Here is a 17,089-nt window from a genome sequence, read left to right on the forward strand (position 1 = left end):
TTTTATGGTTCTTAAGCAGAGAGGTTCATCAGAATCACCTAAGGAGCTTTTAAAGCATACACATGCTTAGACACCACTCCCCAGAGATCCTAATACTCTAGGATTAGAGAAGGGGACAATTCATGTGAATTTTCTAACTTCATAGGCAGTTCTGATGTATTGTGTATATGCTGATTGAGAGAACGGCTGTGATCATAGTGTGGACCTAAACTGAACTGAGTGGAGAAAACTAAAAAAGGAGGGGGTAGGAGGGCTTGCTAATCATTAATTGCACATTTTAAGGAATTAAGAGAGATAAACAATTCATTACACAAAGGCAAAAGAAACAAAAACACTTAACATATTTTACAAAGTAAGTTATGATAACAAATAAGGGGGAAAAATGAACAAAAGTGAGTTAAAATTCTGAAGATTTAAACTTTAAATAATCTATATGAATCACTTCTCAGCCTTTTGGTTAAGATCAAGTGAAATTATCTAGATACATACTGTTTATATACTGAAGTTTATATCCTGAAAATTCTTAAGCTAAAAAACAATTTTGTCATAAAAAAACATAGAGGAGGTAATAGAATGAGATCTGAGTAGGTATGGAATCTGGATTTAAATCTTGGCCCCACCGTGTGACATTTGGTAAGTTACTTAAATGTCTATGTGGCCTCAATTTCCTCATGTGTAAAACAGAGATAATAACAATACATATCTTACAGGGTTCTTGTGAGTATTAATTACATAACACATAAAACACTCAGAACCTGGAACATAGTATAGAGTTCAATAACCACCTACTCTTATATTAATGTAATCCTTATTATTACCTAAGAGGCTATAGAAACTTAGAAATAAGGCTATCCTCAGAGGAAAAATAACTAGAATCAGCACAGAAGAAATGATATCAGGCTGTAGATAAACTAACCAAAGAGAAGGTCTCTAGCTATGTAGCTGAGGAAACTTGGGAAACACTGAAGTTCCCACCAGGGACTGCATAAGCTTTTTTAAAAGTAGAATTAGGAAGGACATAAATAAGACAAACAGCAAGCAAATATCTCTTCAGATAATTAGAGACCCCTTCATTTTGAAGGGACACATCACACTAATATCTAACTTCAGAACCATAAAGAATAGCTCAGTCTACCACTTACTTGAAGAGTCAGGACAAGAGGACATTCAATTATACCCAGCTTTGCTGTTAATAGATTATATTGTTTAAATTACAAACAATTATCTAAATATCAGTTGTTTTTATTCCCAAACCTATTTAGGTCAGTTGTACTTATTACTATAATTTCATAAAGTAAGCAGTAATTATGCTTATCAATGAAGAATATGAAAAGAAGACTGCTTCTATGAAAGCTAAGTAGGCTGTAATACTACTGAGGCTGTAAACAATATTGAGGCTCTTATAAGCCTCAACAAAGGTGAGTCACTACAAAAACTTGATGTCAAATTAGTATGGGTAATATAAGTATGAAAGATTAGAAAGAACCCTAAGAACCTGTAAGGGTTTTTAAGTTGTAAGGAGTTTAAGGATACAGGATCTTTATTTTCTATTCTATATTATGTTAGAATATACAAAGAAAATCTATATGTAATCTATATAGAAAAGGTCTTAGCCCCATATCTAAAGACTTGTGAACAAATATACGTTTAAATATTTTAAATTAAAATAAAATGTTTAAGTATGTTACTATTGTTTGATTCCTCTTAATCAGCTCATGATCCAGATCAGGCTGGACAAGGCTTTTACTGTTTTTATCAAAAAGTGATGTGGTAGTTACTAGATAAATAAAATAACCATATATTTGCATGTTGAAGAAGTGCTATTTTGGGCCGGCCGGTTAAGTTCAGCTGGTTAGAGCGTAGGGTTATAACACCAAGGAAGAGGGTTCAGATCACCATACCAGCCAGCCACCAAAAAAATGAGTGAATGAATAAATAAGTAAATAAATAAAATAAACAGGTGGTCAAAAAAAAAAGGAAAAGAAAAACTGTTTATTCACTCCATCTCTGCACATATCACAATGTATTACAATTAAATATCTGCTTATATGTCAGTATCCCCCACTAACCTATAAATTCCTTGAAAGGGACCATGCTCAGCACGTAGCAATGCCCACTGAATAGCTAGTTGCTCCATATTTTTTAATCAAAAAAAAAAAATTGCAATTCCCTTTTTAAAAAAATATGAGATCTGAGTAGTAGTATATGGCAGTTTAGTAACGATTAACAACAAAATAATACTACTTACATAGAAAAAACAAATTCTTACCAATTTATAGCCCCTCCATCACACTTCTTCATAAGCAATGCTTTCCAACATTCATGAGTAGATTTAATAACTTCAAGAGCAAAAGCCTAGTTCCAAACCAAAAAGAGACATAGCAATCACATTGTTAATAGAACTAATCTCGTTAATGGCAGTTAACTGTTAAGAGCCTGAGCTCTGGAGTCAGATAAACCTGAGTATAAATTCTGGCTTCCTTATTCACCTCCTTTGTGACTACGGGCAAGTTATTTAACCTCACTAAGCCTCAATGTCTTCATCTATAAAATGAAATAATGAGAATGATGTAAACCAGGGGTTAGCAAACTAGGGCCTGTGGGTCAAATCCAGCGTGACAACTGTTTTTATAAATAAAGTTTTACAGAGCATAGTCACATTTGTTTATGTTTAGGCTACAGGTGCTTTAGTGCTATACTCTAATAGTTGTATATTCATACTTAATAATCCTTGACAAAACCCTCAAGATATTAAGCGTTCTTTTAATAAAAATAAAGGTTCTTTCAAAAAAGTACTGGGTCTAGCAGTCAATTCTTGTATTACGAAATACTTATTGTAAATTTTAAGTTTTCATTAACATGCCTTATTTTACTTACAAAACCTACTTTATTTATTAGTACCCATTTCAAAGTTGGTTTAAAACATGCAACTTACTTTGTAGTAATAAGTTAAAAAAACAAATTCCCCATTTTAGACTTGAACTCCTTGGTCTATTTTCTCCATTTGTCATGTTAGAGAGACCTTAATAATAACTTTGTGGTATTCTAATAGAAAAACCCTATGACAGTACGATAACTCAAGTGCTTTCTTTGTTAAGCAGCTTAATTCAGTCATGGTAGAGTGAACACTTACGAGGGAAGCCCCTATGGATTTACATTAAGGGTACTCCAAATTCTCCTCCCCAAAATAGTAATGGAGGGTTTTTCTTCATACACAATTTACAAAGTTAGACTGATCACAGAATTCCTTCATTTTCTGAGAAGATGAAGGAACTATACACATATAGATGGAAATAATTTTCAGTCTTGTTGATTCACTTAAGAGAAATCTCCTGAGAAAAAAAATTTATAATAAAATAATGTCCTTAAATATGTAAGTCAGTAAAAAGCACTTTTATCATGTTATATACAAATATTCACATTAGAAATTCCCCAAGTGAAACAAGTATTGTACAAGTATCAGAAGGTACATTTTAAAATAAAGATTATCATCTTCACCTTGTTCTTGAATTCTCCATTAAAAGCAAACTGGTTTTCTGGTTTTCCTTCTGGTACTTTATAAAATCTAAACCAATTGAGAGTAGCTTCTAAGTAACCTGGTTTAAACTTCTTAACATCACCGATATCTGTAAGTGAAGAAACAAAAAGATGTTTTGTTAAAAACCAAAATTCATTCCATTTAGTGGCAGAGTACTGGATTGGACCTAGGGGGCCAAAAATCATGGGGCCCAGCCCAACTAGCAGCATAATTATCCACATGTATCATGTCATCCTCTGGACTTCCACGTCTTTACATGTAAAATACTATTCCTTCATCCTACAAACATTTATTGAACACCTTCAGACAATGTGTTAGGTACAGGGAACAAGTGGATGAATACAACAAAGTCCTGTTCTTCGAGATGCTTAGAGGTCTAAGAGAAGCAGAAAAATAGACAACAAATTGCAATAAAGTGCAATGAAGTTTTAAGAGATATACATTAGGAATGCTAACGTCATTTAAGAGTGAAAAAAAAGCACCATGAAAGTGAGAGCACATCACCAATCAGAAAAGAGGGGAAAAAGTAGAAGAAACTGCACACGTAAAAGCAAGAGAGTATATTTCAGAAAATACAAAGATGGTTCTGCCTGGTTAGGACATTGATGTTAGGAGGAAGTGGGAAGAGACACCCAGGAAGGACCAGGTTGCTGAGGATCATAAACATTAATCGTGTATGTTATACTAAGGGACTGACATCATTCTGTAGGCAATGGAGGATTTAAAGTAAGGAAGTTACAGGGCAATTTTAAATGGTGGTATCCGAATGATACAGAATTTTTCATTTCAAATTCTGTAGAGATTTTCAGGGTTTACTTAAGTTCTATTACCCCATAAACAGTTTAATTGTTATATTTACACGATACTCACTTGGAAATAAAATTACTGTATTAATACTAAGAAGTCCCTCCCCCAAAGAGGTCCCTAGAGAATGTAACCCTTCCAATAATTCAAAACTATGACAAATAACTAGAAATTTTTACTTTCCACCAGACTGTGGCTTAAAGGAAATTTAGCATAGTCCTTTATGCACAGTATATTATAGCAAATAACAAATAGACTTGGTAGCACTTGGAAAATTAGAAAGTTATGATGATGATGCCATGCATAGGAATAATTGAACGATCACTTGTTTTCAGACTTGGTCATCCAAGTCTTGTGGGAATCCCCACTCTCTAGGCATGACAAGAAAAGGTAAGCATCTTGCAGGCATAGGTTAAACAGATAACAATTATCCTTTTGCTGTTTATACTTGCCTCTTGCCTATGGAGAAAGGTTTAGCCCCTCATGAACAGGTCTTTAAGGCCTTGTTTACTCTAAATGTTTTAAACTGCAATTCTCAAAATTTAATGGCCATAGAATAACAATTTCACTACCACTGAGGAAAGACCTAAACCCTTGGTTTTATACGGCCACCTACCAACAGGACCATAATGGTTAGGGCCTGTTGATTTGTTAATATGGAGAAGAGGGTCTTCTGTTCTTTCTCCTACAAGTCCCCTTTAGATACCAGCAAAGGCCATTCACCCATATCATGTGGCACCATGCAAGAACAAATCCAATTCCAGAACTCAACTCCAGAATCATGTGACTATAAATTCCAAAGGTCCAAAGGTAACATGTCTGTTCATAATATATGGGCTTTTCCTTTTTGTTCAGCCTTCCATAAGTAATAATATTTATTGGATCCATGTTTTGAATACCCCATTTTTTGATCTGCTTACTTGGGGTGATTCAGAGCCTCCTCTTTCATCTAATGATACTTCTTACACTGGAGGGCTCCTGGTCCATTACAAAATTGCAAAATATAGTAAGAAGGGTCATCATAATGGATGGCATAAACTTTTTCACAATTGTTATTTCCTTATTGAGGAAATGCCTTTATCTGTAGTGACTAATATTCCTGCTAGCAACTTTTGCATTCCCTTTCAACCACAACGGTATATAAATCACATCTTTACAGCTTTTAATCGTATTATAGCTGTGAAACATCAAATATTTATTCAAACTGCAGGAGTCAGTAGAAATTCTAAATGGGGAAATAATCATCCTAAATCCAATATTCCTGTTTGTTCAGATCCCTGGATTGCTACTGGAGACATTCTGGACCTGAACTGGGTCTTCTGCCATTCAAATAATTTTACAGAAAATAAATTATATGGTAATCGGACTTTAGAAAATTGGGGTCCATATGACTTACTGATACTGGATTATGATACATCAACTCAGTTATGATCTATACCTCCTGACAATATATATTTGCCATCTCTTCTCAGATACCTGTTATTTCAATCATTAATTTTACTTCCTGCTAACTATACTTGGTTTAATCTTAATATTTCTCACATGTTTATACTAAAACAAAGAGTAAAGGCATGGTGGCCTAATAATCTTACTTGTCAGTGGATGGGAAATTCTGCCCTAGAGCAAGTCACTTCTGCTCTAGAGCAAGTTCACCCTAAGAGATGCTTGGGCCTTCTTACCACCTCCATGACTGCTGCTACAGCTATAACTGCTTCAGCAGCAACTGTTAGCATTCTATTCACACAGCACAGACAAAGAATGATTATTTTCAAAATGTAACTTCTGATCTCCTATCTCAAACTGAAATTGACCAAGAAAGTTTACAGGGATTGGATGCCTTAGAGACAGCTGTATCCTGGATTGGTGAACACCAACAAGCTCTTTGGACTTGAACTCAGAGTTCAAGTCTGTGATGCAGGATATTGCTCCACGTGTATAACTTCTATTCCTTTTAATTCCTCCACTGCATGGAAGTATGTACAACGATTACTACATGGAGCTTTTCATTCTTATTTACATGGAGATATTCAAAACTTAATAATTAAACTTCAACAACAAATGACACAGCTTCAAAAAGCAGCTCAAAAGATTAATCATTTGGGCCATTAAATGATTTGAACTATTGGCTGAATCCTACCCACTGGTTTTCTGGTTTAAACATAAGAATTTGGATTATTGCTGGAATTAGTCTTACGTATCTTGTGTTTTTTATAGTGATTAAACTGTTATGTTCCATGCTCCAATAGACTCATCAAGCTGAAGTAATGCTGACTCTTCATCAGGACGTCCTTGCTTCCACCTTTGACTTGACTCCTTGATTTCTTCTGATTTTTAAAATAATTAACGGGGGAAATGTAGAGGGTTAGAAATCTTGATTCTCATTTGTTTTTAGAATAGGGTTTTTAGGTAATGCATGTACAGCGTAAAAACCCTCGATTAAGAGACAAAAGTCTGGGCCGAGCCCGTGACACACTCAGGAGAGTGCGGCGCTGGGAGCGCGGCGGCGCTGGGAGCGCGGCGACGCTCCCGCCGTGGGTTTGGATCCTATATAGGAATGGCCGGTACACTCACTGGCTGAGTGCTGGTCACGAAAAAGACGAAAAAAAAAAAAAAGAGAGACAAAAGTCTACAGCCAGCAGGCAAAAGCTTATCTAATAAATTCTAATCAAGTATATGTTGATTCTCAGTTGATTTTTAGATAGGGTTTTTAGGTAATGCATGCATGAGACAAAAGTCTCCAGCCAGGGGACAAAAGTCCACAGATAGCTTGGCAAAAGCCCATCTAATCAATTCTAATCACTGTTTAGGGATGGGATTATGTACTTTGACTATTTAACATACTGATTGTTAAAAGATATTGAAAGAATTGCTATAGGGAAAAATGTGAAAAAATGTTTGCTAAGGGCAAGCTGTTTGTTGGTAGAAACCTGAGAGACAATTATCATAAGAACGCAACTTTTGCTTAAATCATTTGGGGAGAGGTTATATTTTGGGTTAGATAATGATCACAGTCTGATCAATTTAGCTTTTCACAAATTGTATTTTGGAATGTCACCTTGTTAACTTAAATAACTAGTTTCCATTGTTTAAGCTATATTTATCCATAGATAACTTTTGTCCCCATGTCTTTGTGTCCTTTTGAAATGATTGAATCAAGTGATTTTTTTCCTGTGAAACTTCCTTGTCTTTACAGTAAAGAAGGAAGCTAACTTTGAATCAGGGCTGTACCCAGTTTTCTCCTACTAATGGTGGAGTTGCTGAGGTGCAGTCCCTTTGGGCTTCTCATTGCATTCATGTTGCTTTCAGTAATCCTTTTTTTACATCTCTGTCACACAGCAAGAAGTGTAACACTTGCTTGTGGCACAAAGGTTTAGCGAGAGTTATAAACACCTCCAGAGGCCAGATATTTCACATAAGTGAAATGAGTGTGGTATAGCAGAGACTAGGACAAACAGAAGATTGAATATGATGCCCCAAAAAATTCACATTTAAAATTTAAAAATGATGTCCACTGACTATGCATCTATCTAAAATAATTTTGACGCAAAATGCAGCAATGCTACAATTAATAGAGGGGGAAAAAAAAGAACCACCTGAAACTGAACACAGACTACATTTGCTTTACTACTTTACATATGTATCGAACAATCAGTTAAGTTACAGAAAATGTTTAAGAGTGAATTTTAAAGATTAAGATAACGTCTTTTCAGTATTACACATTGTACCCTAGGTCACAGAGTTCTGTGCCATGCACAGAATAGAACATTCAGTAAGTATTCACCTAATATGCTGTTGTTTCCTCTTTAAACTCTGATTATTTTATCTGTTTACCTTATTGAAAGAGCTTCTTCCCTTCTTTTTTTGGGGGGGGCTGGTCCATATGGAGTTTGAACCCTTGAACTTTGAAAAAGCTTCTTTCTAAGGTTAATTTTCTATTAATAATTTTCTTACACCCTATCCCTATTTCTGTAAAACATCCCTATAAATTAATATTGAGTTCTTCCAACTCACTTTCTTATTCAGGGGAAAAAAAATCTTTTAGTCCACCGAAGGTGAGCAACCAGAAATGTATTTTAATCAGTATCCAATATAAATAATCTTATATTACTTAAATCTGACTTATTACTAGATCTACTATTCTGTCCCACTGCATAAACTTTTATTTGATTATTATTTAACTCACTGACTTCAAATAAGAAAGGAAAAGCTAATTATCCAATATCTTTCTCAACCTAGGAGGCTTTCTGTTCAGAAGTTATGAAGAGGACCAGTTAAGCAGACACTGACAATTAAAAACCTGAAAATTTAACAATGCCAATAAAAAGTATAACTCTCCAAATATAAGCTAAACTCTCCCATGATTAATTATATCATGGGAGAAAACAGCTGCATTTTCACAAACAACAAAGCAAATAAGAAATTTTAAGCAAAGCAAATTTAAACATTTTTAAAACTTCAATAGCAAATGCCATTTTTCTGCAGTTAATAATGGATGGTGATGACATGGATAAACCTTGAGGCCCTCAGTTCTTTAGAGATGGACTAAATGGCTGGTATCATCACTGACAAAAATATCTTCAACATGATAGAACTTACATTGAGAAATAAGGCTTACATTATTTATTTATAGCATATATGAGGGGACTTCAAAAAGATCATGGAAGAATTGTATTAACTTCTAATTTCATTTTTCCACAAACTTTTTGAAATACCCTCATATTAACCAAATTATCAGCAATTAAAAACACTTCTCAACTTTCCAAGGCATTTTGTGTTGGATAAAACAGAGATCTCTGAGAAAGATGGGGCACTGAATACATATTTCAACACACTCCTCTAGTTACCCTATTGCAAGATAGACAACTTATAAAAAGAGAAAGTTTTATAATTATCCTGATTTGATCATCAAACACTGTACACAGGTATAGATGATGTTCAACTTTGCATCCCAGAAATATCAATTATGTTTCCATAATAAAAAAAAAAAAGAAAACCAAAAAACCTCAAAAAACAAAATAAGCATCTCTACAGATCCAATATGGAGCAAAAGCACAAAACAACGAACATGTGGGGCTGAATCCATGGGTATTCAGGAATCCAGATGTATAAGCAGGCAGAATGGACTATAAGCTTGACTTCTGTCAGGTAAATGAAGAATGACCATTTGACTTACTGTACATATTGGAAATGACTTACTGTACATATTGGAAAAGATTTCTGAGATCCATAACAAGAGAAAAAGCAGTCAACAGAAATCAATCCTAAGATGACCCATGGAGACAAGGATTTTAGAGTAGTTATTATGAGATTGACATGCTGCCCACTGAGCTAAGAGGACAGCTCTCTAAAGTAGTTACTAGGATGTGTTAATTTACAGTCACACCAACAGTGCAAAAGAGTTCCCCTTTCCCCGCATCCTTGCCAGCATTTGTTATTCTTGGTCTTTTTAATAATGGCCAGTCTAACTAGGGTGAGATGATATCTCAGTGTGGTTTTGATCTGCATTTCTCTGATGACTTGTGATGCTAAGCATTTTTTCATGTACCTGTTGGTCATTTGCATGTCTTCCTTAAGAAAATATCCATTCAGCTCCTTTGCCCATTTTTTAATTTTGTTGTTTTTTTACTGTATAGTTGTTTGAGTTTTTTGTATATTGTGGATATTAATCCCTTGTCGGATGTATAGTTTGCAAATATTTTCTCCTGTTCTGTAGGTTGTCTTTCCACACTGTTGATATGGAAAACTGTATGGAGGTTTCTCAAACAACTACAGATGGAGCTACCATATGATCCACCAATCCCACTACTGGGCATATATCCAAAGGAATGGAAATCATCATGTCAAAGAGATACCTGCACTCCCGTGTTCACTGCAGGGCTATTTACAATAGCCAAAATATGGAACCAACCTAAGTGTCCATCGACAGATGACTGCATAAAGAAAGTGTGGTATATATACACTATGGAATACTACTCAGCCATAAAAAAGAATGGAATTCTGCCATTTGTAGCAACATGAATGAGTCTGGAGAAAATTATGTTAAGTGAAATAAGCCAGACCAAGAAATAGAATTACCACATGTTCTCACTCATAACTGGCTGCTAAGAAGGCAGGGAGGGAGGGAAGGAGGGAAAGAGAAGGAAGGAATGAAAGAAAGAAAGAAAAGACCACAACAATACATTGAACTTTCAGAAGGAGAAAACAAACCAAAGGATACTAGAGATGGGGGGGAGGAAGAGAGGGAGTTTGGGAAGTGATAGGTCATGCAAAGGGCATAAAGAAATATCACAATTTGTAAGAATGAATATGCTAATCATAAATAAAAGTTTAAAATTAAAAAAAAGTAGCTACTAGGAATATGTTCAAACACTTTCAGGAAATATGGTCACAATGCTGAACACATGAAATTCTTAGTTGAGGGAGAGAAACTGTAAAAGGGGAAGGAAGAGTTAGATCAACAGAAATTCCAGTCTGAAAAACAGTAAGGAAGAAAGATTAAGACATGAAGAGAGTTTTAGCGACCTGTGAGACAATACAAAGTGATCTATATGTGTATTATGAGTCTCAAAATGAAGGTGAGAGAGAATGGGGCAAAAAAAAAAAAAAAAAAAGTGAAAAAACAATGGCAAATAATTTCCCAAATGTGGTGAAAAACATGAACTTACAGATCCACAAAACTTAGTATACCCTAAGTATAGTAAACATAAAGGAAAGGACACCTCAGTACCTCATAAAAAAAAATTTGCTAAAATCCAAAAATAAGAAGAAAAATTTTAAAACTGTCTGAGAAAAACAATACTTTATACACAAGGTAACAGTACAAATGGTTGTTGACTTCTCATCAGAAACAATGGAGGTCAAAAGAATACAAAACATCATGCAGAGCTTTAAGAAAACCTCAGTAACTCTAAATTTTATGTCCAGCAAAACTATACTTCCAAAACAAAAGACGAGACAATTTTAGATAAATAAAAATGGAGAAAATTCATCACCAATAGAACTGCACTACGATCTTTCAGGAAGGAATAAAACACATGAGTACAGAAATGGCAAATATGTGGACAAACATAAAAGACATATGCACACATGCACATGTGTGTATTTCTCTTAATTTCTTTAAAATACATTTTTTATTTAAGAGAATATGTAACAAAAACATAAAGGATGGATGGAGGTTCTGGGAGCAACTACATCTCTCACACACTCCTCATAGAAATGCAAAAGGGTTCAGCCGCTTTGGTAAACAGTTTGACAATTTTTTATTTTTTTACTTATGTTTTATAATGTTAAGCTTATAATTATCACCTGACCCCCAAAATCCTATTCCTAGGTAATTCCCCAAGGGAAATGAAAACATACACCCACACAAACACTTGCACTGCAATTTCATAGCAACTTTACTCGTATTAGCCCAAAATTAGAAACCCAAATTTCCACCAACAGGTGAATGGATAAAGTGTGGTATATCTATATAATGCAATACCATTTGGCAATAAAATGGAACATACTATACTGATACACACAATAATATGCATGAATCTCTAAAGCATTATCTGAAAAGAAAGTCATATACCAAAGACCATGTTTCACATACCAAAGGCCACGTGAAGCGACCACTGATACCAGGTTCTGTGATATGAAATTTTAGAAAAGGCAAAACTATTGTGATAGAAAGTAGATCAGTGTTTGCTAGGGACCTAGGGTAGATGAAGAGACTGACTACATGGGGCCATGTGGCAATTTTGGAAGTGATGAAAATGTTCTGTATTATGACTGTGATAGTAGCTATACACAGCTGTCAAAACTCATTGAATTGTATACTAAAAACGGGGTGAATCCGATTGTATGTAACTTATACCTCAATGAACCTGGCTAAAAAAAGATGAGAGATAGTTCCACCAGCCCTGAAACAGTTCACAATCTAGACAGGTGGGCAGATATGGAAACAAATTACAAGTCTGTGAAATCAAATTCCACAGAATCAAACAACATGGTGTGGGAGAAAAAAAGGTGGCAACTACCAACTATCTTTGTCTTATACAGCCAAAAACACTTGACTGAGATGACATTTAAAGTGGTTCTCAAAAGATAAGCAGGTGTTTCCAGGTAGACAAAGGGCATTTCAGAGACATGGAAAGGCAACTGCAAAAAGCCACTAAGATGCAAAAGAGCCTGGCATGTCTGAGAAAGGGTGAGAAGCTCAATGTGGTAAGAACTTAGGACAAAAAGGGCGAATGGCTAGAAAAATAGGTGGGAAGGAGATTACTAAATGACTTTTACCAAGTTAGAGAAATTTAGATATTTCTGTTAACATCCAGGAGTCAAAGGTTTTCTACTTTCCTTTAGAATAAGTTTTCTTTAAAATAGGTAAGTCTGGTAGGCAGTGTGACATAAATTTTAATGGCAGGAGGCTGACAGCAGAGAAATGTGAATACTGTTTCAAAGGAAAAGAAAGATATGTAAGTTTAAGGCAATGGGAAGGAGGAGAGAACAGATAAGAAAGATACTTCTGAGGTCAAACAGATAATTTGATGACAGATTACACAATGACTTAAGAAAAATAACTGAAGACACAGTTGACAAAGTTTAGAACGTTACAAATGTAAAAAAAAAGCAATGTACATATGACTCTAAAGAAAAACAACTGTAATTGTTAAAAATGCCAATATTTCAAGTATAAATGAATGTTTTCTCACTGTAAAATAAGTAAACATGGACCTATTTTGAATATACGAGGGTACTTCAAAAAGTTGGTGGAAAATGGAATAAAAGCTAATACAAATCTTCCCATAAACGTTTTGAGGACCCCTTGGTATTTTCTACTTGGCTCAAAATTGTTCATTTTTAAAATAATTATCAATATATACATGTATGCATTCATTTATTCATCAATTAAAAAAATTATTGAGCACCTATAGCAGCCAGGCATTATGCAAAATTTTGGTAATGGAGAAATATTAAATACCTATGCACAAACCTAACATAAAATGTAACAAGACCTACATTAGTAAATCTACATTATTTTACCAAAAGATACACAAGGAAGTCTAAATATTTATTAATGTGAAAAATTAATATTTTAAAGATACCAGAAATTCTTGATAGGTGGATTCCAAAATATGTACAGAAGAATAAAGGAATAAAAAAACCCAAAACAAGTTTAAACAAAAGGAGTAGGATTAGTCTTGTATATGTCTTATTATTAGGCTACGGTAATTTAAATAATATGGCATTTGCACAGGAATAGATCATCAACACTAAACAGAATCCAGAAACACACTTCGTATAAATAAGAATGCAATATAATTAAAAAAAAGAAAACAGACTTCTATTCAGTGGTGCTGGGAAAATGTACATACAGAATAAAATAAATTCTGCACGAATTAAAGACCCAATTGTAAAAATAATAAAATATTATTGATAAAATGTAACATATCAAAATTTAAAACCTCTGTAAGCCAAAAGTCAACACAGTGTCTCTTGCAAATTGGAAGAGAATATTTGCAACCTACATAATAAAGGATTAATATCCAAAATATCAGGCCAGCCCATGGCTCACTCGGAAGAATGTGGTGCTGAGAACACCAAGGCCACAGGTTCGGATCCCAATATAGGGATGGGCGGTTGGCTCACTTGGGAGAGCGTGGTGCTGACAGCACCAAGTTAGGGGTTAAGATCCCCTTACCGGTCATCTTTAACAAAAAAAAAAAAAAAAGAAGAAAAATATCCAAAATATCTAAACAACTCCCATACACCAAAAGGTATGTCAACCCAAACAGAAAAAAGGCAAACAATATATATAGGCCATTTACAGAAGGGAAGATGCAATTAGCCAACAAATATATGAAAAAGATGCTCCATCCCAGTAGTAAGCAGAAAATTCCAAAATTAAAACAAGACACCATCTTTCCTATAAGATTGTTAAAAACAAAACAAAACAAAAAACCATCAAGTATTGTAGAGGAAGCACTGAATCTTATACACTGATGAGACACACGTAAATTGGAGCAGTCACTGCAAAAGGCAATTTGGTAATACCTAGTAAAATTTCAAAATACTTTAAACCTATAGCTCAGTAATAATATGTTATTTAAGCTTCAAAACCTGTCAACTACGAATTATTTTCTTTATGTAAATTAGGAAACAAGGACTCTAGGAATTTAATTTGCTCACAACCTCAAAAGGAAAAAAGAGGAACCTCAATATTCTAGCTTTAAATATGGGGTGGAAGATGTGTGTCGGGGGTGCACAAATATCAAATTTGCTTAGGTAATTACAACTTAAAACTTTCTTCTAACTAAATATATATCAAAATTATTATTAATTATTCTTGGCTGGCCAGTTAGCTCACTTGGTTAGAGTGTGGTGCTGATAACACCAAGGTTAAGGGTTTGGATCCCCATAATGGCCAGCTGCGCCCCCCCCAAATTATTCTAGATTCAAGACTACAATATCTGAACAGCAGAAAATAACAGATTAATTGAACGGTTCTCAACTTGAAGGATCTATCATAATACCCAGGGAGCTTTATCAAACTACCTAAGGTCACATTTCTAACCTTTCCATCTACTTCCACAACTGAAAACTACCTGCACTTCCACAAAAATCAGGAGAAAAATATTAAAATGCTGTTTTTATCTGCATTAGTTCTACCAAACCATAGCACAAAGTAAAGAAAGCATATAATCAGCTGAGAGTTTTGTTTTATTTTTAGATAAAACCCAGAAACATAAATGTAATACAGTATCTCTTTGCACTTATTATTCAAAAGAAAAAAAAAAAGGCACCACGAAAGGGCCTCATGCTAAAATTTTGTCCAAAGGGGGTTAAAAAAAAAAAAAAAGAAAGAAAGAAAGAAAGAAAAAGGAGTTTCTAATTCGAGGGTATCTTACCAAAGGAAGTGATGCAGATTCATCTACACAAAGCTCTCATTCCAATATTATAAATGCTGCTCTCACAGAACTAAACATGTGCACAACTAGCCCCCTATAAACAAAATCTGTAGGAAGCAAGACATGTGTTTCTAATAACTTCTTATAAACATTCACAGGACACAACAGTTTCATTCTGTAACATTCACTGGATTTTCTGCATCACAAGAGAGGTCCCTCCTCAGAGAATTAATTTTCTTAATGGTTTGTACTTACTCAGTATCTCTAAAAGATTTTTATGTTTTCCATTCTGTTCTGCATATCCATGTTTAATATACAAGGACTAATGAAATGTATCCTTCATTGTACTTGCCCTTTCAAAATTCTCATTTTCCTTTTCATCAAATTCTACTCTTACCAAGTCAAAACTTGTACTAAATATATATATTAATACCATGAAAAAAGAGTGAAAATTAACACACTTCAAAATAAGTATTACCAAACAAGGTAATTCTACATAGAGGCCTATATGGATTGCATCAGAAAAACCTCTTAGAAAAAACAAACTTTCCCCCAAATATTCATTACCAGTTTATAAGAAATTTCACATGACCAATACAATTAAAATCATATAGGCACCTTGCACATAGCAGAAATTCAAATATTTTTCCAAAACTAATTTGGATTTGGAACATATAACAAAGTGGCTAAAAGCGCAGCCTCCATCTCTTCATAGATACCCTAAAGTACTTAAAGTGCCAGTGTCTCCAAGAAATCTATCTCATTATTCTTTACTTTAAACTGTGTTTCTTTTAGCGCTAACTTTGGAGACAATTTAGGTCTTTCCACTTACAAGTAAGAGAGGCTAATAATGATGGATTAAAAATACTTCCTAGAACAAAATTTTAGAGATGGGAAAATCCCTAGGGATCATTTACCGATTAGAGGATCAACCCTGCAATTTTATTTATTTATTTTTCTATATTTTATCTCTCTCGCTTAACCCAATTTTAGAGATGTAGAAACTAAGGCTTTGAGAGGTTTTATGGCTTTTCCAAGGTCAGATAACTAACAAAGGGAGGATTTCAGAATTTTGGCCTCCCCCATACTTCACCACATCATGGGAATATAACTGAAACCTAAAATCACTAAGAGGTCAAGGTTCAAAAAAGAGGCAACAGACTCCCAGTACTTCAGTGTAATTCTATTCTTAACTACAGTACATTTAACTCAATTTGTCCCCTTTCCTCAACTACATTCTCCCACATCCCATCCCTACACGCCCATGCCTCTTAATGAAATAAAAGGGATAAAGATCAAAGAACTATCTCTTCACTGGCCCGCTAATAATCATTATTCCACTGATGCCTAAATTATTAAGAGCAAATGGTCAGCACTCCCAGAAAGCAACACTGTCCAAGGACACAGATACAGTAGGATTCCCCCAATACTTTTAAGAGGGGCAATATGATGTGATGCAGGGATGAAGAACATGGGCCCTGGAATCTGACCAGATTGGAATGGCTGGCAGAATGACTTTAGGCAAGTCACTAAGTACGTCCCAACCCACACCCAGTGCCCCAGTTTCCTTATCTGGAAAAAAAAAAGGGAACAATAGTACATCATGATTGAAGCTGTGTGAAGACTAAACAGATATTCCAAAAGAAGCTGTTAGCATAGTTCCTAAGCACACAGTTAACTGCTCCACAAATGTCGGTACTATTAGGATGACAATGGTGACATGCCAGCCCCTTTCCAAGCCAAAGAGTACATTCTATTTTCTAACATGCACAGGAAAGCAAACTCAACTCTATACTTTCTGCTTATAAAAGTTAACAGAATATTCTTCTTTAAGATTACTATGCTATTCTCTCTT

General features: G+C 34.6%; 1 protein-coding gene across 2 annotated transcripts in view; it reads right to left on the reverse strand.

The window, feature by feature from the left end:
• Positions 1–17,089, reverse strand: part of PPA2 (inorganic pyrophosphatase 2) — a 96,810-nt gene that overhangs the window by 20,153 nt on the left and 59,568 nt on the right. For both annotated transcript variants that reach the window (XM_063108244.1, XM_063108243.1), the window contains 2 exons: positions 3,499–3,626; positions 2,270–2,355 (listed from right to left, as the gene is read on the reverse strand). In XM_063108244.1, coding sequence (XP_062964314.1) covers positions 2,270–2,355; positions 3,499–3,626 — 214 coding nt within the window. The remainder of the gene's footprint in view (positions 1–2,269; positions 2,356–3,498; positions 3,627–17,089) is intronic.

The sequence above is a fragment of the Cynocephalus volans genome, chromosome 9 (assembly GCF_027409185.1).
Source record: "Cynocephalus volans isolate mCynVol1 chromosome 9, mCynVol1.pri, whole genome shotgun sequence".
Taxonomy (NCBI): domain Eukaryota; kingdom Metazoa; phylum Chordata; class Mammalia; order Dermoptera; family Cynocephalidae; genus Cynocephalus; species Cynocephalus volans.